General features: G+C 38.5%; 1 protein-coding gene across 3 annotated transcripts in view; it reads right to left on the reverse strand.

Annotated features, from left to right (window-relative positions):
* The window catches only part of RUFY2 (RUN and FYVE domain containing 2), a 25,025-nt gene continuing 3,004 nt past the window's right edge, over positions 1–22,021 (reverse strand). For 2 of the 3 annotated variants that reach the window (XM_042033420.1, XM_042033422.1), the window contains 16 exons: positions 21,720–21,837; positions 20,419–20,520; positions 19,230–19,353; positions 17,575–17,636; positions 16,948–17,013; positions 15,121–15,190; positions 13,821–13,922; positions 13,252–13,368; positions 12,510–12,677; positions 11,239–11,336; positions 7,271–7,390; positions 5,392–5,521; positions 4,721–4,815; positions 3,380–3,428; positions 2,399–2,476; positions 1–1,594 (listed from right to left, as the gene is read on the reverse strand). In XM_042033420.1, the coding sequence (XP_041889354.1) occupies positions 1,451–1,594; positions 2,399–2,476; positions 3,380–3,428; positions 4,721–4,815; positions 5,392–5,521; positions 7,271–7,390; positions 11,239–11,336; positions 12,510–12,677; positions 13,252–13,368; positions 13,821–13,922; positions 15,121–15,190; positions 16,948–17,013; positions 17,575–17,636; positions 19,230–19,353; positions 20,419–20,520; positions 21,720–21,837 (1,643 nt within the window). In that variant the 3' untranslated portion in view covers positions 1–1,450. Of the gene's footprint in view, positions 1,595–2,398; positions 2,477–3,379; positions 3,429–4,720; positions 4,816–5,391; positions 5,522–7,270; positions 7,391–7,593; positions 10,370–11,238; positions 11,337–12,509; positions 12,678–13,251; positions 13,369–13,820; positions 13,923–15,120; positions 15,191–16,947; positions 17,014–17,574; positions 17,637–19,229; positions 19,354–20,418; positions 20,521–21,719; positions 21,838–22,021 lie in introns of those variants that run through there. The other variant, XM_042033423.1, reaches the window with a different exon arrangement.

The raw sequence follows: 22,021 nt of genomic DNA on the forward strand, positions 1-22,021 counted from the left end.
TTAAGTTGCAGATTACTTAAATTTATTTTTTTCCAAAAGTTATTTACAGATTTACAAGTATTTGTGTGATATTTTACAAAAGGTTACATCACGTCATTTTAAAAACATTTTTCTTTACAAAAGCTACATAAGCAACTACACTGAGGAGTTGAAAAGAATAGCTATGTTAGCTTTTAGGATATTCACTAAATTCCTATCCTCAGAGACAAAGCCAAGCTAAACAAAGTGCAAGGACAACTAAAAGACCTGTTTGCAAGCCTCCCTTCTGCTGTCAGCAATGCTACTCCAAGCCCATGGCTGAAAGAACTACGGGGCTGATAATTCTGGAGAGGGCTGGAGCCCATCCTAGGAGTGGCTAAAGGGAAGAGGGTGCAGTGCAGTGAGGTGGAAGTGACGGCAGTTTATCAAAGGATATTATTTCTATTTGCCTACGGAAAGAATAAGGATTTTCTGTTCCAGCAAAAGTTACCGTAAGTGTCAAGAGCAGTTAGACTCAGAAGGGCTCTAAAGTGCTCTGCAAAAACATGAAGTTTAGGAACCAACTCTGAAAGACGGTGACAAAATAAGGAAGAACCTTCCTGTCCAACACAAAAAGGATGTGGTCCCCAGTATTTAATCCCAGTCTTTCTAGGTGGTTTCTAGAGCTATGCAGTGACTACACGGACAAGCTTGAGAGCATGACTTGCATGAAAATAATGCAGAGGCTTGTTCAAGGTTACAGACAATGTCAGACGAGGTCTGTGATGAACAGCTCCCTTTTAATGGAAACACAGATATATCAAATTAATAGTTCATGTGAAAAAATCATTCAGCAAAACACACCTTCCTTCAGCAAGTGCCCTGAGGCACTGTTTGTTCCCTGCCTGACAAAAGCTCCCCTTACACCTGTGACTGCACAGAACAGAGCTGCCAGTGCAATACTCTTGGACGTATCAAATCCTGGTAATGAAGTAAACTAATACACGGTATTTGGCAATAATTTCTCAGACCACTGCATTAATTGCCATACTTTTTTCCAGTACAATTGAAAACCAGCTACTGCATGGTTTTGCTTCACAACAGCCTATTACAGGCACACTCTGTGGCAGGATTAGGTTGAACTTGTGGCACATTAGCCTGTAAGAGTATCACCTTTCTCCAGATCATCTTAACAACTAAAATACTCATCCAATACACATTGACACTGAGTCTCCCATATAAACTGCCCTGCTTTCTCACAGAAGAGCTGCTGAGCCATTTGGCATCTGGATTTTTTTTCTTTTTATAGGTGCATTTTCTACATTTGGGTCCCATTTTCTGCATTTGTTTCAAGAGGAAGCAGAGCAGAAACTCATCCACAGTACCTCGAAATTGCAACTCTACACTGCTTACCTGAAAGTCTGGAAATACTGCTGTACACTCTTTAGTGGGTGTTTACAGGATGAGCTAAATACCAGAATTTATAAATATCTTATGGCACGTTAGAAGAACACCTCTGTATAAGTATTGCATGGCAGGAATCACAGACTCGGACAGGCTTTGGTGAAGAGGGCAGAGGCAGTTCATTGTCAGAACAGGCATTGCAGAAGATCTCCCCACAGTTCCTACAGTGATGCTAAATAATGGGCAGAAGATTAAAAATTTAAATTTACAACAGAAATGTACCTGGTAATTGGATACCAACAACCAATACACACAAAGCAATCCAAAACGTAGTTCCTTTCACTTCTTGGGTCGGAGAATGGAGTTGGTTTGCAAAAGATAACTCATCTACATCCCAAACTATGATGCAATCCTACACAGATGTTTGTCTAGGATTGCACCACAGACAGATACATGGTCTGTCTAGGACCACATTATATATATATATATATATATATATATGCTTTGAAGTTTTTATTCAAGACCTGGATTAAGAATATATTCTGCTACATAAAAATACAGCATGAACAATGATATTCAAAACGGTGGATGCTTCTGTCAGGTAGGTAATTGAGATTTAACATAGAAAGGTAAAGAAAACTTCCTGCACACATTAATAAAGCATGGAAATTATTGTCACATTTTACTTTAAAATGACAATAAACTCATATTTTCTTACTCTATTGTATAAAAAATGCCATAAAAAGACTTCTACACATGTCAAATTCTAACAGTGCCAGAGCTGATAAGAGTTTGAGATAACAATTCCACAAAGTAGTTAAATAATTTTTAACTAAGCTGCTTTGTGGAACTTCACCAAGACAGTGTTTCTTTTGAAATTAGGGCCCAGCTTCATTGTATGTTATCAAAGAACTAGAAAAACATCTGAAAAATAACTCTACATTCACCTGATCACTGACATTTCATGCCACACCTCTAAGATAATTAATAATTACATAATACTTGTGAACAAGTTGGGAGAAATTTTAAGTTTTACCTTCCTTTTGGAAAGTGAAAATTCCTTTTCACATAGCTTGCAATGAGTGGCCTCTTTGTCCTTCAACCAAACCTGGCCCTGGAGAAAAAATTATCATAATTTTATGTATCTGATGAAGTTAAACTTTGAGCTCCAGGGGACAAGACAAACCAAGAGCAGAACATTCACTGATTGAATGCTCAGTGCCCTGGGACCAGTGTAATGTCACAAAGACACTCTAAAGCAGCACAGGACTGCTCCAAAACACTGCAAAACCTTAGGGGCCAAGACAGACCATAGGTGCAAAGAGAACATAGTAAAGTTGGGAAATGGCTGAGCTGGAAGAACAGTAAGGCATCCAAGCCTCAGAGTGAAGCCTATGTCCCTGCTCATCACATGGGAACAGTCCTCAGGATGCAGGGAACCAAAACCAACCAGGACAGTATCAAGAACTGTCAATTTCCTTCTGTTTAAACCATTTAATAAACCCAGGAATCTGTTCAACCATCTCAGACACTTCTACTCAGACTGCAGTAATGTACCAGGTGACACCAGATTATCAAACGTGCAGACAAAAATCTCTGCTCTCAAGTGCTCCCTGCTGTCTTTAGAAAGTCCCAAACCTGTCAACATTACACATCACATTTTAACAGCTTTGGTGCTACAAGTTTACTTATTTCCTAGGATGATCAAATATTTATTGATCACTGAGGAGTACTATCTGTTTAAGCTCAGCTGGCTACACATTCTGTCCCAGATACACTCTGTAAATTAGAGAAGGGTGTGTGCCATGGCAAGAAAAGTGCCAAAATGCATAGCTGTGCATCAAACAAGGCTTTTTTCCAGGGGGTTACAGGGAGTCTGTGGTTCTCTCCCACTGGAGAAATCATACAATGAGTCTCTCTGGAGTAGTTGCTCTTGGAGAGAAGTCTTCTCAAGCTTATGAAAGATTTCAAAAAGAACAGTTAAAAAAAAAGTTTATTTTCTCAAAATGCTACTGACCTGCAATGCCTTGTTCGCTTCTTTTATATCTTCTATTTTCAGCTTTGATCTAAAGAATAAGATAATGCTGTTTCAAACTTCTACATGGTCAGTTATGCTCTAACAACTTAAAAACCCGGTTTGAGAACTTAAAAAATTTTAAGCCAAGTCCTCTGAAGAAGACCACATGATGTCATCATGGAGGAAGCAGCCTCCCCACAGCCATCCAGTGCCAACCCACTGAGAACTGAGTCATGGGAGACACACACAAAGTTATTCTATAGGGCATCAAAGGCCACGTAAATCACAGCAGAACTACTGAGAAGACAGAGATGATTAAATGAAACCTCAATACCACGTAAAAATAAGGAGAGTGGGGCTGGCCAGGTGACCCCTTCCATCCTCTACAGACTGTGCTGGTTCTGCCTGGGATAGAGTTCATTTCCTTCCCAGGGGCTGCAGGGTCTGTGTTTTGGATTTGTGCTGAACACAGGTTGATAACACAGAGATGTTGCTGTTATTGCTGAGCAGGGTTTACACAGAGCCAAGGCCTTTTCTGCTCCCTGTAGGGCCACGCTGGGGAGGAGACTGGGGGTGATGGGAAGCTGGGAGGGGACACAGCTGGGACAGAGGACCCCACTGATCAAAGGGGCATTCCAGACCTGATCATCATGCTCAGTATATCCAGTGGGGGAAAGGAGGAGGAAGGGGGGTGGGGCGGCACGCCAAAGTTTGGAGTGATGGAGTTTTGTCTTCCCAAGTCACCATTCCACGTGATGGGGCCCTGCTCTCCTGGGGGTGGTCGAACACCTGCCTGCCCATGGGAAGCACTGAATTAATTCCTTGTTTTGCTTTGCTTGCAAGTGTGGCTGTTCTTTTCCCTACTAAACTGTCTTTATCTCAACCCTCAATGAGTTTTCCAGCTTTTACCTTTCCAATTCTCTCTCCCTGGTGCGAACAGTGGGGAAGTGAGTGGGCAGCTGTGTGGGGCTTGGTGTCTGGCTGGGGCTCAAGAAGATCAGCACTGCCCTGCTGGAGCCAGAGCTGTTACCTTCTCCTTGAGGCTCTTCTGGGATTGCCACAAATGGCAAACCAGGCAACTGTTCTCACTGCAGAACAAAGCCTAATGCCCTTCAAACCAGGATTTTCTGTTCACAGCACTGTCATTACCCAGGAACTTACAGGTACCCCACCAGCCAAAAATAAAAATTAACAGGCCTGACCTAACTAGACATACTGACTTCTGATAATAATATTGTCATATACTGTCTAATATGCATGACCACTGTCCCACTATTTTTCTTAATTCAAGTTTACATGACAAAAATAATATGTATAAATGATCATGAATAATGAAATTACTCGCTCAGCTTGGATGCCAGTTCTTGGAGAGCAGCTTCTTGGTCTTCACATATGCTTTTCAGTTGCTTGTTCTTTTCCTGAAGTTTAAGGAATTCCTTAAAACAAAACAAACAAAATAAAATTAAACCAAATTATTCTCAAATTGTGTTTGCCCTACTGCCTAGAAAGCTGCTCCTACTGAAGCTGCTCTTGCTGAGAAAGCCAGGTGCCTCACACTATTAAGGTTCCAAATCCAACCTGAACAGCAACTGCTCAGGATTAAACTCTCTTAGACCCCAAGAGATAAAGAAGCATTTCTGCTTCTGTAGCCCACTCGAGGGAGAAAATAAACCCAACTGACTGGAGAGCCCAAGACCACTAGAGAGCCATGGGTATGGAGTCAGAGAAAAGCTGAAGCACTTTCTGGCCTACACTGAGAAGGCAGAGCCTTCAACACAAATGAGAAGGGAAAACAACTATTTCATTTTTCCTTATCCAAAGTACTGAGTTCTGCTCTGAGGACTAAATGGGGAGTTAAAAGCCCACTTTTTTCCTTATTCTATTTGTGAGAATACATTAATGTAATTTTTCTTATATATTTGCAGAATTTTTTTAAAATACCATGTCTAAGTCCATAATTAACTTTGCAGTCAATTTCTAAATTACTAGTAAAAATTTGCTCCAGAATTTACTTTCTTAAGATTAACTATTTCTTGGGTCTCTGTTCTCAGATGAGATACAGTTTCCTTTTCCTTTTGAAGATCATCCTCTAGGGTTTGCCGCCACTCTTTCTCTATCTTCAAATCTGTTTCCAGCTGAAGCCTAGAACAGAGAAAACAAAACAGAACAAAAATCACTGTGCACAACAGTATCATTTTTAAAAACAAGACCAAGTTTATTTCTGCGTGCAATAGACTATTATCATAATAAACTATTAACTTACATGTTTTCTAAAACAGAAATAATGTGTCAATATAATGATATTTTAGATACCAGTGTAATAAACAAAGCACTGTCACTCACAAATGCTTTTCAAAGTAAGTTTATTTAAAGGACCAAGAACATGGCATAATTTTGAAGAGCTGACCTTTGAAATGAGTAAGAGACAACTAATCACAAAATTCTGAAGTGTTTTTAAAACATGCATAAGGCAAAGCCCCTTAACTTTATACAGCTTGTTTCTAAAATAAACCAAACCAACCACAGTGTCATTGGTGATGCAGGCAATGATTGCAGATATCTCTGATACCATAAAAGTTATTTAATTTTACATCCTTGGATGTGAATCTTCTATTTTAGACTAAGGTTTACGGCATTTTGAACAGAACTGAAAATAAAGGGGAAGGACTTTAATTTAGTATTTTTATTGAGCTTTCTACACAGGTGACGTTCAGCATAAAGAGGCATACAGATTCTATCAACTTAACTGAACTTCAGTTAAAGGAATTAGGACTACTCTGATGGAAGACCCATTCTAGCTGGAATTTTAGTATTGGTTTCACAGAAGAGTTGGTGTTTAGAATGTTATGGAGAATGCAAAGAGTGGAAGCACACTGCTCAACCTTCTAGATCTAAACTGTGCCAAAACAGTAAAAGAGGAAAAAAAAAATCTCAGAGTATTCATGCAAGGTCTTTTGATGGGAAACCTACATCCACATTAATTTTCCTCTTTTAAAACCAAACCCACTTTTAAAGGAAAGACTTACATTTTGGGACACTACCACAGCATCTGGCTGGAAAAGAAGTGAACATGACCTGGAGGTTTCAGAACTGCAGAATTCTAAGGCTGGGGTCTGAACTGTTCTTTTGCCCAAATCTGCAGAGGTGACTGTGGTAGTAAAGTGAACATTTGTCATGACAGTTGAACAAGTGTATTAACATTCAGAGTTCTCAGAGGCAGGGGAGTGCTAATAGCTGGATTGGAAATCACTAATTTTTAAGCCCCAATCTTTGTGCCAGAGATTTACTTAAATAACTGATGCTTTATCTTCCCAAAGACGGAAAACACCTGTCCTTACAGGGAGCTTTTAACATTACATATTGATTTAAATTAGTACTGAAGGATGTAACGGGAGAAAGACTAGAGGGTTGGCTTTTACATTAGTTTTTAACTTTTATGACTCCAGTGGATTTTCACTTTTTATTTCCTGTGCAGAGGTCGTTAAACCCCTTCTACCTTATTCTTAAGCTGGATCAACCAAACCACTGTTATGCCATTTTAAGTTACTTGTGGGCTTTGTTAAAGCGTGTTTTACTACTACTCCACTACATATTTCCCCCACTTAGGATAATTTCCTACTGAATTAAGCTGGCACTTTTAGCCAAGAAATAATGCTGTTCTTCCCCTTCCTTTCAAGCTGTATGTCATTTTAGAGGCATCCAAAGCCAGCTTGGCTTTCTTGGAATGACATATTTCCATCTGCCTTGCCAGTACCTAACATAAAGACCTTTAGTATTTACATTCTGTTCAAAACCATTTAACAACAACCAGCCTGTATTAGGACAGAGGACATATTGCAATGTAGAATGTTTACTGCCGTGCATTTTTCCAAACAGGAAAGAAATACTCACAGCTGTTTCTCCTTCTGGGAGAATTCGTTCTGCAGGTTTTCAGATTTATTCACATACTCCTGTTTAAGTTTCTCATCCTCAGCCTCAGCCTCCATTTGAGCCTTCTCTGCTTGCTGCAATCTGGTGTAATTCAAATCAACTTTGGGTAAAACTGAAGCTAGAACTAGGGTGTAGAGGGTGAAGAAGACAAATAAAAGAAAAATGGGGAAATAGAAACATTTCTAAATAAAAACAAAGTTTGGGGGAAACTCACAAACTCAAACGAGAAGTCCATACAATGCCTAGGGAACTAGCTCCTGGGTTTGCATACAGTAAGAGAGTAATCACTGTAAGTAATCACTGTTTTATTTTATGCTCATGAATAACAGGTGCCAAAGCATGATACATATTTTAGAATTGAAGCATTTAACTTGATGCTTTTCTTTTTCCTTTAGCATATGTTCATATGTTATTTTTGAAGCTTTTCTTTCCCCCAAGTAAATCCTGTACTTGGCTTGCACTAATCACCCATTAAGACAGGGCAGAGCATGTGTTGTGCAAAAGCAGCTCAAAACAATTGAGGCATAAGGTTGCATACAGAGCACTGCAATCAGACAGCAAAAAACTTAACTAGCCTAACACAACAAAATACACCCTGACAGGTCCCACTACATTTATAGAACTACCTCAACTACATCATAATTAATTTAAATAGTCTGTATTAAAAATAATGCATTCTTACACTGGTTAAAATAGCTCCATATTATAGACAAATAAAAATGATTAATCAAGAAATGAGGGATTGTTTTTTGATTTAATCTTTTATTTCTGAATTCCAGGTTTGTTCAGCTGACACTTCCCTTGGAATGCATTAGTTCACTGTGGCTCCTCTCTGGTTACCTCTTCAAACCAAAAAAAGGTGTATGTAATGTAACAAAAGTAAATGTACTGAAAGGGGACTTGTGCTGTATCATGGTTGCACCTGTCTGGAGAACACAAGCACCTGTAAAATACCACTGAATGTCCCCATCTGATGCACTATGTTCTGCAAAACTGTTCTAAGGGCCTCTCAGGTAAGTGGTGGGAGAAATCAGTGAGATGGTTGATTTCTCCCTTCCCAGCCGCTCACCAAACACAGAACAAATCCCAACTTGCAGTGTCAGCTAAAAAAAAGATGTGTCAGCAACATGTTTGCATTTGTGCTTCTGCTGATGAAGTTGCACCAGAGGGAGTTTCCAAAAGCTGCCAGTAAACAAGTGAAAAAGGCTGGAGTGAAACTACCTTATAAAGGGTGCGCTATCTCACTTAACTATCCCAGGGGTTTTAAGAATGCTCTCAGTCACATTTGCAATGGTAGTGCACAGAGGGCCAAAACGTGGGAAGGACAGTATTGGGAAAAGCAAGTCCCTCCCCTGTGCAGAAGCTGAATGAAACTACAGAAGACATCAACACCAAAAGCACGTTAAACACTTTCCTAAATCACAAAATCAACTGCACAGTTGTTTCCACAAGCAAGGCAGAAAGGGAGCTTGCTACCCAGAAGCTGCAGCACCATCCCCTAGCCCAGAGCCAGGGCTGGCTGCTCTGCTGAAATTCAGGCAGATGCTGAGCTGGCCCCAGTTTGCAGCTGGATTTGCCATTCAGATGATACTGGGGCAGATACTTTTTTGATAATGACAGTGAGATGGATAAGGCTCCCCTTTCTGCTATGGTCTACCTGTTGTTCTTATTCAGTGTTTCTGATTTGGGTTTTCTTTGCAGATGGAAGATACTTATTTTTATTTTTCAGTAGCCAGCTCATGTTAAAGGCTTTTTCTGCCTCCAAACCAAGGAATAAGCTAGTACATAACCATGCAGTAGAAATCCTTTCTGTGTTATTGCATCCTGTCCCCACTTTTTCAAACACATCCCCTTCTGCTGCAAAACACAGATTATTTTCCCAGTCAACTTCCACTACAAACTCCGAGCAAACATCAGGAAGCGTATTAAGGGCAGTCAGCAGCCTAAACTCTTCTTTCTGCAGTGCAGGCAAGCAGCAGCTCATAGCAGAAATATGAGTTGTAAAGGCTGCCTAATGATGCGTGGAGGGAGGGAAAAGGGTTTGGGCACAACCACAGGTGCTGATCTCAGTGTACACACAGCCAGGCAAGATCCTCAGCTGACAAACAGGTTAGGCAGCTTCAGGATCTGGGCCCTAATTGTAAATCCTACTCACTACTACACCTACACCAGGGCAGCTGTGCTAGGCAGGAGTCACAGCTACTGACTTTGCTGGAGCACTCTGTCTCTGTCTGGAGTCCCACACAAATCAGGCTCCAAACACATTTTCACTCTATGAGAATATTTTACCCCACATGACATCAGGGAGATGGAACTGTGCTTTAACTGCTTGATGCCCAAAGCCTATCATTCCTTCACTGTACACACAGAACACAGATGCTGACACCACCCTCTTTTCTTACATCCATCATTCTGATAGAGCTCAACTCCTTCCCTCAAACTCCTGTCACTCTATTTAAGAAACAGTGCTAGTTACAACCACAAAACCCAACAGAGAGCGTGCTTTTGGGATAAATACAGCCTAAAAGTGAAAAGAATAAGCAGGGGAGAAGGGAAGTATTAGCCAGAAGGGCTACTTTTTAAATCTCTAGTACCAAAGAATCAGAAAAATCACTAATTAGAAACAAGCATCATAAAAATGTACAGTCAAAGTAAAGATATCTAACCTCTTAAAATAAAATTTGACAAAGAAGTGATTCAATAGCATTAGAAAACTAGCTTACATTTGCTTAATAATAGTGCAGTAATTTACTTTTTTTTCTCTCTTTTTTGTTTTTTTTAGGAGGGGTAAATTGAGATCGGAGATGATGTTCTTTCAGAAAACAAAACAGAACCCAGCTACGATCAGTTACAGTGCAGGATTTCTAATACCACTTTAAAGTTTTAATTGGAAAATTCTGAAGTCCTATTTTATCAGCAATAATTTCAACACAAGAGATCTGGAGGAGCTTTCAGAACGATATATCCTTGACAAGTTTATACTGGTGCTGAGCCTCATTGCTGGCACATTTGACGAATGACATTGCAATAGTCCTAGTTTGAGTTAACAGATCTTTGTCACTTCATGAATGCAGTGGACAAAAATCAAAGACAGATGAAGGCAGCAAAACAGTAAAAACAAAAATTGGGATAAAAGAATAAAAAGAAAAAGAAAAAAGAGGAAAAAAGGATGTCAATAAAAGAATATTCATGTCACTAATTTTTTTAATACATAAGCATGTTTTTCATAATCAGATTTAAATGAAAAAAAAGACATGTCAAACACCGACATGACAGGGCTTATGGATATGTTATATTTTACAATTAAAAAGGTTAATGTTGCATATAAGGCCACTAAATTAAAACATATGAATCACATTTTAATATTATGTAGTACATGCAGTCTAACCATAATGTAAATTTGTATTTTGGAATTTTAGTCTTTCACTTTTCAACCTTTCAGAATGAAAACTCATTAAGTCATTGAAAATAATGGCACTTCCAAAGCAATGGACAACAATTACAACAGCTTCAGCAAACAACCAGTGATCCTTGAAGGCATTAATGTTTATATTAAGCATATGCTTAAGTATAAGCAAGATTAATGCTTCAGTTTCTATTGCATTTCATTCAGGTGGGGAAAAAAAAGTAGGCAATAATGAATCAGAATTTTGAAACAACTGAAAGAACAGCTTCTGATATCAGCATAAAAACCTAGGACCAGAAGAAAGATGGTAGAGGAAGATAACTGAAAGATTAAGTTTGTATTTAAAGTGAGTGTGTTTGTCAAACAGGAAAAAAAAAATCCAATAGCAAAGCACTAATTAGAAGCTTCAGAAAAGTCTGGTGTAAATGTTCTAGTTGAAAATTATATTTCAATGGCTGTAGGAATGCAGTAGGATGTAAGGGGTTGGAGTAATGAATGAAGAGAAACAAAGATGGGGCTGTACCTTTGTTCTAGTTGTTTCATAGTTGCATTAATTTGATTGGTCTTATCCTCTAACCGACTAATTATTTCATTCTTTTCTTTCATAGCATCTTCAGAAACCTGTGTTATAAAAGAGGTTAAAACTGAAATTGGTATAATTACACCACTATCTCATGGGGGCTTTTTCTTCAGTATCTGAAGGGGAAAATGTTGAAATGGCTTCAGGTTTTGATTCTTTTTAAAGATTGCCTTCTAAAAACCCTTGAGGACAGTATGTAAAATCTTATGCCTAGAAAATTTGTAGTTTTATACTTTACAAGCGTAGATGCTATTTAATATTCAATAAGTAAAAATGTTCCCCTTTGGTTTCCTTCCTTAGTTAATCAGTTTGGAAATCAACTTAAATTCAGTGACCAAGTAGCCCTTCAGAACCTTACCAATAAAGAGCTAAGATGCTCAGTCCAGAAAATCACCAAGGTTCTCCGACAAATCAAACCCCCACAGATCCTAACACTGGAGAATATTCTCTTCGTATTTTTTTCTCCAGCTCTATTTCTATTTCTCAACCTCCGGTCCAGTTTCCTCACACTTGCAGATGGAAAAGTAGAATCCCTTGTCCATCACCTCAATTGTCTCTCCGCAGCGTCCTAATTTTTTCCCCTCATTCTGCCACAGACTTGTCTGGTTTCTTGTGCTGGTTTTCATAATTTATTCCATACATCAAATTCATGTTCAGCATAAATAACTCACTGGTATTTGGTCATTTGTTAACTGCATTTGGGGTCTCTGAGATCCATATTCTCCCAAAAAAGGGATTTCATTGTTAGAGATTTTTTTAATTTGTTAACAGAATTAAAAATAAACCCAAAAGTGTAATTAGCTTTTTCCATTTAACATAATCTTGTCTTCCTTCCCTTACTTTGGAAGGTCAGGGCTTCTCTTCAACTCTCCACTATGTGCCTACATTCTTCTGGCTTTTTAATACAACGCAGGCCAAAGAAAAGTCATTGCTACAGTACACTGTTACTCTCTCTGTTTCACAGAGGATATTATTAGGCCATGATCTTATCCTCACACTTTTTTCTTGCCTAAACCCAGAAAGTGACTGCCTTAAGAACTTCTTTTTGTGAAGTTATGTTTGCATGGGTAATGTTCCAAAATGTCAAGCTGACCTAAGAAGCGCAAGGAAACCAAACCTCCAGGGACCAGCAGCATTCAACTGAACAGAATGGTAATAAAGCATTTCTCTCCTTTTGATCCTTTCAGCAGTTTAACAGCAGATTGTCCCTTTACCTGCAGCTTTTGGTACATTTCCACGTTAATTGCTTTAACTTCATCAAGCTGCTGCCGCAGGCCGATGAGGGTGTCCTGCTTTTCATGGATATCTTTCTCCAGCAACTTCATGGCAAGCTCTATCTCGTGTTTCATACTAACTTGAACCACTAGCTCATTCTCCATATCCTATAAAACACAAGCACAACACAACACAAAGTATTTAAATAATTATGTAACGTTTTATTTCTGTTTTGAAACTCCAACAGAGCTGCAGCACCACCTATTTTACCACTTCAGAAATTCTGCCCCTCTTTAGCTTTGCAAATTACCCATACATGTTACACTCATACACTAACTGACCAATGGGGCTTTTTAACTTTGGGAGAAGACAACTCACATTTCAATAAATTACCCTGCCAATGTTGCACAGAGTTGCCTATATATTAATTACAAAAATAGAACTAAAGTATTTGTATTTTCACAAGAAAGATTTAGCATAGATAGAGAGCATACAGTATTGCTAAAAACTCACCTAAAAATTTATCAAAGAAAAATGTGGGGTTTTTACTGTTCTTCAGCAATATTATTATAGAAATATTGATGCTCTGTAAAAATTCCCTTTTTATTATAGGCAGTTAGAGAAAAGGCTATTGAAGTAAATTAAAGGCAGCATCTAAACTCAACAAAAGTAGAAATATTCCTACACTGAGCGTTCTGCAGCGCAGTCTGCTGCAGAGGCGCAGTGCCAGGGAACCCTCACCTGTCGCAGCTGTGCCTCCTCCCGGAGCTGCCTGCGTGCTTCATTGTACATCTCATCCAAGCCCTGCCTCGAGTGTTTGTATGTCTGAAGCTCTGCTTCAACATCCACTTTAGTTGCCTACAAAGATACAGAGGTTCTGTCTTTCTTCATTGCAAGTTCTGCAGTTTAATGGCATAAATTTAACACTTGTGAGGAAGATAAAGAAAAGCCTACAAACACATTCTCCAAGCATGGAATAAACATAGAAAGAGCTGTTTCTGCTCTGTGGCCATTGGTTTGAGAATTGAAATGAGAATTGAGTAATATTAACATCTATACTGCAGTACTGTCCTCCTTCAGTGTCACTTGAATATGCAAAATATACATAAGGTAATAAAACAATCTAGTGTCCTAGAATTTTAATTTACTTATGCCATTTATAAAGCTCCACAGATTTAATAGGTCCTTTCCCTCATGAAAGTTATTTCAGATTTGGACATGTTAAGCTTACTTCAAGACAAGATGTACAAATTTTGAACAAAAATTAACCACATTATGTTAAAATATTAGAAGTGGTAAAACTAACATACCTCTAGATGATGCTGCGTCTTCATTAAAATCAGAGTATTTTCACTCCTTAATTGATGGTTTTCTTCCTGAAGTTTAATTATATTGTTTTTGGCTATTGCTAACTGAAAAGAAACAAACAAAAAAGCTCACTTTTTTGAGTAGAAATAAAGAAAAAAATATTCTGATGAATGCAAGACCAAGACACACTCTGCTCTATTCTCCCTGTCTGCCAAACAGAGGATTAGTTGTTTTTAAAGAAAACATAAAGCTCCTGGTTTTAGTAATGAGTCACTTTCATTACACAGCAGCAGCATGTTCAGGATACTTCACTGTTTCATGTCTGGGGAAGAACATGCTTTCGTTTCATTGCTTCATTATGACTTAAAGATACATTATGACTTAAAGACCCTCAACTCTCATTCCTCATCCTCAACTTTTTCTTTCCACTTGGCTTCAAGTTCATCCTGTTTTATTTCCCTTTTTTGGCATCTTAATATATCATACAGAGCAGCTTACATAAGAAAGCCTCCCCCACATGAAAAACAAACATATTTACAAAAGATGACACTTTATAACTGGGCCCTACAGTATATACACTTTAATGTCAGAATTATAAGCCAAAGAATCAAAACAGCTGGACAATTGGGCTGAAGGCTTGTAAAGGAACCAGAACACTCTGAGAATAAACACTCAGAAAAAATGTTTTCACTCTCTCTGGGTACGTTATTCACAGAGTGAGCTAGCTATCCCTTCAGCAGCTGAATTTAGAGTTTTCAATTTTCCACTTCATTACCTTAAAAAGGTGCTCTGTCTTATAAAGCTAAAAATATTGGAAACTAGTCAAGCATTAAAGGTAACCAGAAATATAGGCTATAAACACAAACCCAGAACTAGACAAATCTAAAACCTGTATATAAGCACACAGTAAACAAGCAAGAAGCAATCCTTTGGCTACAGCTGAGAACTGGAACAGAAATTGCTTGGTGAACTACTTTCTGTCTCTTTGTAGCAACTGGTGTCATCCATTCTGGACTAGTCATCTGCACAAATCAGACTGACATCTGGCATTAAGAAAGGATTCTCTTCTCATTTTTTCCAAAGTTGGAAACTGTAACATTCTACAGAATTAATTTACTGATGCTAGAGACTACCTGGCAAGCCGACTTCAAAGCCCTGCAGCGGCTGCCCCTCTTCCTTAGGCCAAAATAAAGGTGAACATATTATCCAGAACTTCCATAGATTAAAATAATGCAAGTATATTTAGAAAAACAGTCTTTGAGAGAAAATAATATGCTATACATTACTAAAATAAAATAGTACCTCTTCAATCAGTTTAGTGTTTGACTTCTCCAGTGAGTCAACTCTTGCATGTAGACTGCTAACTGTGCTACTGAAAGAGAAAAAGAAACAATGGTATTCAAGATTACATCAAAACCCATTCAACCAAGCTCAAAAGCTTTAATGCAAGGTACAGTGATTAATGGTTAAGAGCTAAGAGGTCTGTTCCCATTATTGGAGGTTTTCCTAAGAAAATTACTCTCCTTTGTTGAACATTTATGTACTTTTTTCCAACTCTCAATGTCATCCCTCTAACTCAAACTCCTGGTTGGCTAAAACTTCCCATGTGCTCTCCCCTTCCTTTATCCTCACAACTATATTGCATCCAAAAGAAAAACAAGTTCCCTTAAAAGACAATCCCAGTGTTCTTTCGCCCATATAACAAAACCATTCTCCAGATTCTTTTCCTCCAAAACGCATTCCTTTTACAAAATCATTTGTTTCTCCACATTTTTTTGAGATTTGTCCTCAGGCTATCTCTTTCTTGATGCTCCTTGACTTCATTTAGGAGTCTCATCAGAACTTTATTGCCTTTTATTACTCTGTTGTTTTTTACAGTATCAAATTACATCCAGGCCTTTTCCATAACCTGATTGCCTACTTCTACAGGAAGCACCTTTTTTTAGGCTGCACTTCACACACAGGAAAACAGAAAACCTATTCTGTAACACCATTTACTTTTTCACATATTTCTCTGTGGTGTCCTCGGAAGTTGCCAGTTCATTAAGAACATCAGGGAAGAGAAGGTTAATGCATTTTAGGATGTCTAAAAAGGAACAGCTGAACTGAAGTAAAATAGAGGAGAGTTGCTGAATCACTGATCTGGCAGGAAATTCTATGCATAAACCAGCATACGAGAACACACAGAGGCTCACCTGGATAATGGCATCAAACAAATAACCACTGTTCCTACTTGTGGTAGTTCCTTTCTCCTCATTTTCTTTCATTTTGCTCAGATTTTCTGTGCTGTTGAAGGTTTCTGCTCAGTGACAACATTTCAGAGCAGAATATCCTTACTCCAACAGGAGCCTTATAGCAACCAACAATCCAGATTACCAGCATTAAAAACTTTAAAAGATGATTACATTTCAAAAAGGATCCAGATCACCTGTGCTACAGATTCTACAGAAGTTCTTTGTGGCTTTGTTGTTTGGTTTTGGTTTGTTGGGGTTTTTTAGCTTTTTAGCTCCTCAGACTGTCTAGTTTTGTACAATACTCCTCATAGAATTTAAATCACTGTTCTTCTATATTCACAGTAACAAACACAGTGGTGGACTAGGTTTGTTACATCCAGCAAAGTAAGGGGAAAATGCTGCTTTCCTGAAAATTGTTTCAACAGGAACCACAACCTACCACATACAAGTAGCTTCTAGCAAGCAACGAGCTTATTCAGTTTCAGTCCTAGGCATTAAAGCCAAAAACTAAAATATTCTGAAAGGCAAAGAAATAAAAATATACAGATTCACCAGAACACTCAAAACTACTTCTGACAAACTGTTAAATAGAACACAGTTAGAATCCAGACCAAGCTTTTCCTTCCCATGAAGTTATGAATCATGAGGACGTTCACCACTCTGGCCTGCTGGTTTTGTGTTTCTTTGAAGAATAAAGGTTTTGACTGTCCAAAAGCATGAAAACTGACACTTCCTGAGTCTCTCCAGAAGAGTGTCTTTTCCTACTTCACTAAATCTTCAGCCTAAACATGAAGAATTTGCAGCTCTTTCTCTGAAGTTCTCTCACAAAGCTGTGCTACAAAAGGCATTTACCTGTAAGCCTGCCCTGACACCCATACTTCAAAGTAATACTTACTTCAGTTGCCTGTTTAGTTCCTCAACATAATTCTTTTGGTCCAATATTGCAGCAATCTGTACATTTCTAAAGCAAGTACAAAATAAAATTAACTTTAACAACATGATGTGCTAAACTATGGACTGAAAATACACATATTTACCATGTGCAAATGTCCATCTTAATCGTGTTTTTAAAAAGAAAGGAAGCAACTTCATCTCACACTCATGAAGGCAATATATCAGTGAGACACAAAAAAATCCAATGCTTTAACTGCAAATGATTTCTCTACATGAAACATAACCTACACAGTCTGAGAAGGATAAGGATGTTTATTTACTCTGCCATAACTCTGGCTCTTTTAAACACTGACCAAACCCCAAGCTGAGGGCTTAAATGCCTGTAGGTTCCTTTTCACTGCCACCTGGCGAGCCTCCACTACTTGGGGGCAGTAGTGATGCTGCTGAGGTTTCCTTCAGACTGCAAATATTCTTCCAGCTGACTAGTAACACAGAACAACACACTGGGGCATTTTTCTCAGGATCAGAAGATTTCATCTTAAGGGAACGAGACTTATTTCTAAAAGAACAGGCCCCAGCCAAGAAATTGTTAACATGCAAAATTAGGAGGTATTTTGTGAGGACATACCTTTCTTTACCCCCAATGTCATCATCACTCTTCAAATACACAGAGAAATCGATCACCCCAACCTGGTGGAAAGCAAAGGTACAGCTTCATATCATACAAATAACTGTATGGTTATTTGGCTGTTGGTATTTACAGCCTTGTACTTATGCAATTGATAAAACCTCAGTTACAGCATTTTTAAGATTCGTCCACTTTCAGCCAGAAGCTGAAAAACCTGAACTATAACACTTTAAACAAGATTTTACTAAGTTTAGTGTTTACTTGGTTTATACAATGCTCTCCTGTCAGGCTCCTGTTTGTTCTTTCCATGTCTTTTCTAAAAATCTCTCCTCCAAAAACTTTTTTAAAATATATTTTTCCTATTAAAGCAAAATACCATCGCTATTAAATAAGGTGAAATGTTCTATCTGTAAAAGTTACCTTAAATGAATTCACTATGGCTGCACAAACACATTTCACCACTGAGCAGTATTTTTTTAACATACCAAAACTACGCTCCTGGCTATGACTTCCATCAAGCTCCAGAAGTTTGCCTTTCTGCTCAATAAAACCTGCTGCTTCTGGCTTCTCTGAGAATGTGCCTTCTTCATACTACTCTTCACAAGCAGAATAATTCTGGATGTTTTACAAATGTCAGATTTGGACAAATTGCATTCAGAATCTCATCTGCACAGCCACTACTACCTTCTCAAATCGAGTTTTATCTCTCATGCAGCAAGGCCACCAAATGACCTGGATAACAGAAGCATAGCTAGCAACAGATTTTGTGATCCATAATACACATTTAATTCTCAACGTGGGAGAGCAAGTTGATAAGTTTTCTGTAATTACAGGCCTGTTGATGTTATATTTTCTTTTACACAAGATCAGTGCCTGAAACCAATACTAGACAGTAACTAGAACGAACAACTGCGGACAAGTTAACCATGTGATTCAAAAGCACACACACCCAATTAGCTGTGACTTTTCTTTCCCAGAGGAACTGTTTTTTCATCAAATACATACTAAATATAGTAATAACCACTTAAACTATTATGATTCTTTTCCACAAAGAAGCTGAAAAAAAAAATCAGGGCTGAACACAGTCCACATTTATTTACAAATACAGGTGTATCTGCCTTTAAACAGAATCTGTTAATATTTTCTTGGAAAAGATTAAGGTTAAAAGTCAAAGCCCGTTGTAAAGCAGGAAGAATTCCAAGTCTTGCTTTGCAGAATCAAAGTAGTCACCCTCTTATGAGGTCATAAGTGAGTGTTTGTTTCAGGTCCTTTCATCATTCCTGTGATGTCCCAGAACAACAATAAATGAACCAAGCAGGGTAAACTGATCATGGAACTATCATTGTCCCACAGAGGAAAAAGATGGGTCACACAAGTGAGATGGAAAGAGCTCTGCATTGCTACAACAGCTCCCATTTGAGGACAAAGCACAAAATTTCACCCTTGCACTCTGACCATTATCTCAATCTAAACGTCTGACCCAGCTGGTGATAAGGGGGTAAGGCAACAGCCCCACAGATCCGGCAGCTGGATCATCATACCCTGAACAGTCTCTGTGAAGATTTCTAACAAGTCACAACTCCAAAGTAACAAAATTCACTGCACAGGAAAATCTCACAGATTGCACATACATTGCTTTACCTGGATGGACTTACTTGTGAATCCAGATCTTCTCCCTTCACACACAGGTTGGCATCAATCACATTTAGCCCAACTAACAGCCCAACAATAACTGCTCCTTCTTCCTCCATCATTAGTGCGTGATACTCATAAAACTCACTGTGTTAAAGCAGAAAATTGCATCTTACTGATTTATTCATTATATATACATCCAGTAAATTAATAATAAGTGACATACACATCTAAATTTCTCTTATTCTAGCCTTACTACAACATCCTTAAAGATGAACTGTGCCTGCCCATACTTTCACCTCATAAATATTTAAAAATTCAAAGTGCATGGTTTGTCTCAGAGACTCTTAAAAACAAGGATACTGCCTTTGGCTCCAGATGGCTGAGACATTGTTGGGGGGTGGGAGTAACAAGATTTACTTTGCCTTTAAAAGAAAAACCCAAAAACCCCAGAAAAGGCTCTACCCTACACCTGCTATTAGCCAGTTTTGAAGAGATACTGCAACAAACGGATGTTTGGCCACACTGAGTCAGACAACTCTTAAGTTGTTAAGAAGCAAGCAGTGCAAAAGAAGAATGGTAAAAAATTACCTTGTGTGAAACAATGTCTGGAATTTAATGAATACATGCTTGAAATTCAAGGAGCCAAGGAAGAGATTACATGGATTAAAGAGAAGCATAAATGGCTGAAATGCTAAAAAGGTTTATAAAATATAAATACTTCACTAAACAAAAGAATATCAGGACTTTCTCCTCCTTGCACATTTTAAATAAAATTTTAGATTCTATGTAACAAACTGTGTTTCCAATGGAAAAGCCCATAGCTGCTGAACACCAATGACATCCTGACAAACCAGCATTATCTAGGCATACAAAGTAAATCTTAAAAATACATATAGCTTATAAAATTGAAATTAAGATGAGAAGTATCCTTCGCTGTTTGTGCTTTAATTACTCCATCAGACAGGAAAAGTTATACTAGAAGCAAACAATGCCAGTGTTAGAACTGCGAAAGCAAAGTTCAAAGCAAGAGCCCTCTGTGCAATGGCAGCTCAGTGGAAACCACACGCATGGTAGGGATGTAGGGATGAATTCACCTCCTCTCCAGAGGTTTTCAGCGCTAGTTCTGCACGGTGGGGGAACACAGGATTATTTTTTAGGAGACTAAACCTCTAAAAACAAATTGCAAACAAAATCTAATTAATTGTTTACCTGAGGAGATCTCTCTGAATGATTAAACAGCGAAGATAATCGGCCATTTTCTTCTGCATCAGTGCTAACCGTAACCAGGCCCGGGCACGGCCCAGCGGTGTCCTGAAACAAAGGGCATGAAGACAAACAGTCCCAAATTAATAACACATTGATTAAATCACGGTCTTTAACACCTTATTAGTCTACTGGTGGAGCAATTGGTGTTTCTGAAGGGGTATTTTAAACTATTAGTTGAGCATCACCATCTGAAAAGCCATAATGTTTAGGCTTTGACTCCAAGCTTTGGGACAACAGAAAAATTTTAAACTACTCAGCTGAGCTTGGGAGCAGACCCTGGAAAAAACAGGAGTATAGAATGCACAAGAGCCTGATAATCTTGAAAGTCCTGTTTTCTGCTGAAGTAAAATGTTTGCAACTGCTGGGACTCCTTTCTGCAATTTGTTTATAAAGAGTTCAGGGGAAGTGCAAGAAAATGAATTGAATGCCCATCACAAGCCACCACAGCAGCTTCCCTTCCCAGTCCTACTCTCTGGCTCTACCCAACACTTTCTGAATCCTACCTTTACTAGTGTACAAATTCAGGGCTATCTTAGGAAGACAATGCAAAAAACCATGAAAACAGATGTAACTGGCAAACACTTATATCCAGCAAAGTACACCTGGACCTTTACAAGTTCCTCTTCTAGTGCTTGCATACTTACAAGTGGTAAGCACATAAATGAAAAAAACCTTCACAAGTTGTATTAAAATGAGAGTAACACACTTGGCAAAGGTTATTATTTCCTCTGGCCTGCCACAAGAGTAAATAATAATTTACATGCCTATGTGCTTTAGATAAGGTCTAAAGCTATAAATTAGAATCCTTATGCTGCCATATACCAATCACAGCATAACCAAGCCCTTTTGGAATTTCATGTACGGCCAATTATAAAGATAAATACAAAAGCAGAGTGCAGTGGAATGGGAGGAGAATAAATTTACTTCTGAGTAGGACACTGCAGGCAAGAATCTGAAAAGCTGCCTAATTCTTTCCTCTTTGGTATGTCACCTTTTGGTTTTATAGAGCCTTTGCTACCTGCACTCATTAATGTTTGCTGCAGTTCTAGATTGCAGGAGTGAGTGATACACAACCTGCTCCTTTTTGCATTGCTGTTATCCACCTTCCATTCACCTGTGCTCTCCCCCAACATCATGTGGTAGCTGTTCAAAGGCTTGATTAATGCCAAATAAAATCATGAGACACCTGCAGATTCTCAGTCAGGTCCTTTATTTTCCTGCTGCATTTTACCAATACTACTTACTTAAGGCCAGGCAAATCTCTGACACTTGCTGCTATTTCCTCAGCTTCTGGATATAATTTCTCCACAAGTTCCAGAGGACCCCAGATGGTTTTATTGTAACTTAGAAAGGATTTTCTTACTACAAAAAGAAAAATCAAGTAACTGAATTAATTGAAATTACTGGAGTAGCTTCCTTCAAACTAGCTGGTGTGTGAAAAGGTTAACTGCTGAGTCCAGACTTCCAGATAATTCCTAACTGAGACACTGGTCAGCTCACCAGTATCCAAAGCCAACTTCTAAATTACTTTGCTGTGAATATAAAA

This window comes from Corvus kubaryi, unplaced genomic scaffold (assembly GCF_017639235.1).
Source record: "Corvus kubaryi isolate FWS band 111438036 unplaced genomic scaffold, C.kubaryi_AGA036_p1.0 37357, whole genome shotgun sequence".
Classification (NCBI taxonomy): domain Eukaryota; kingdom Metazoa; phylum Chordata; class Aves; order Passeriformes; family Corvidae; genus Corvus; species Corvus kubaryi.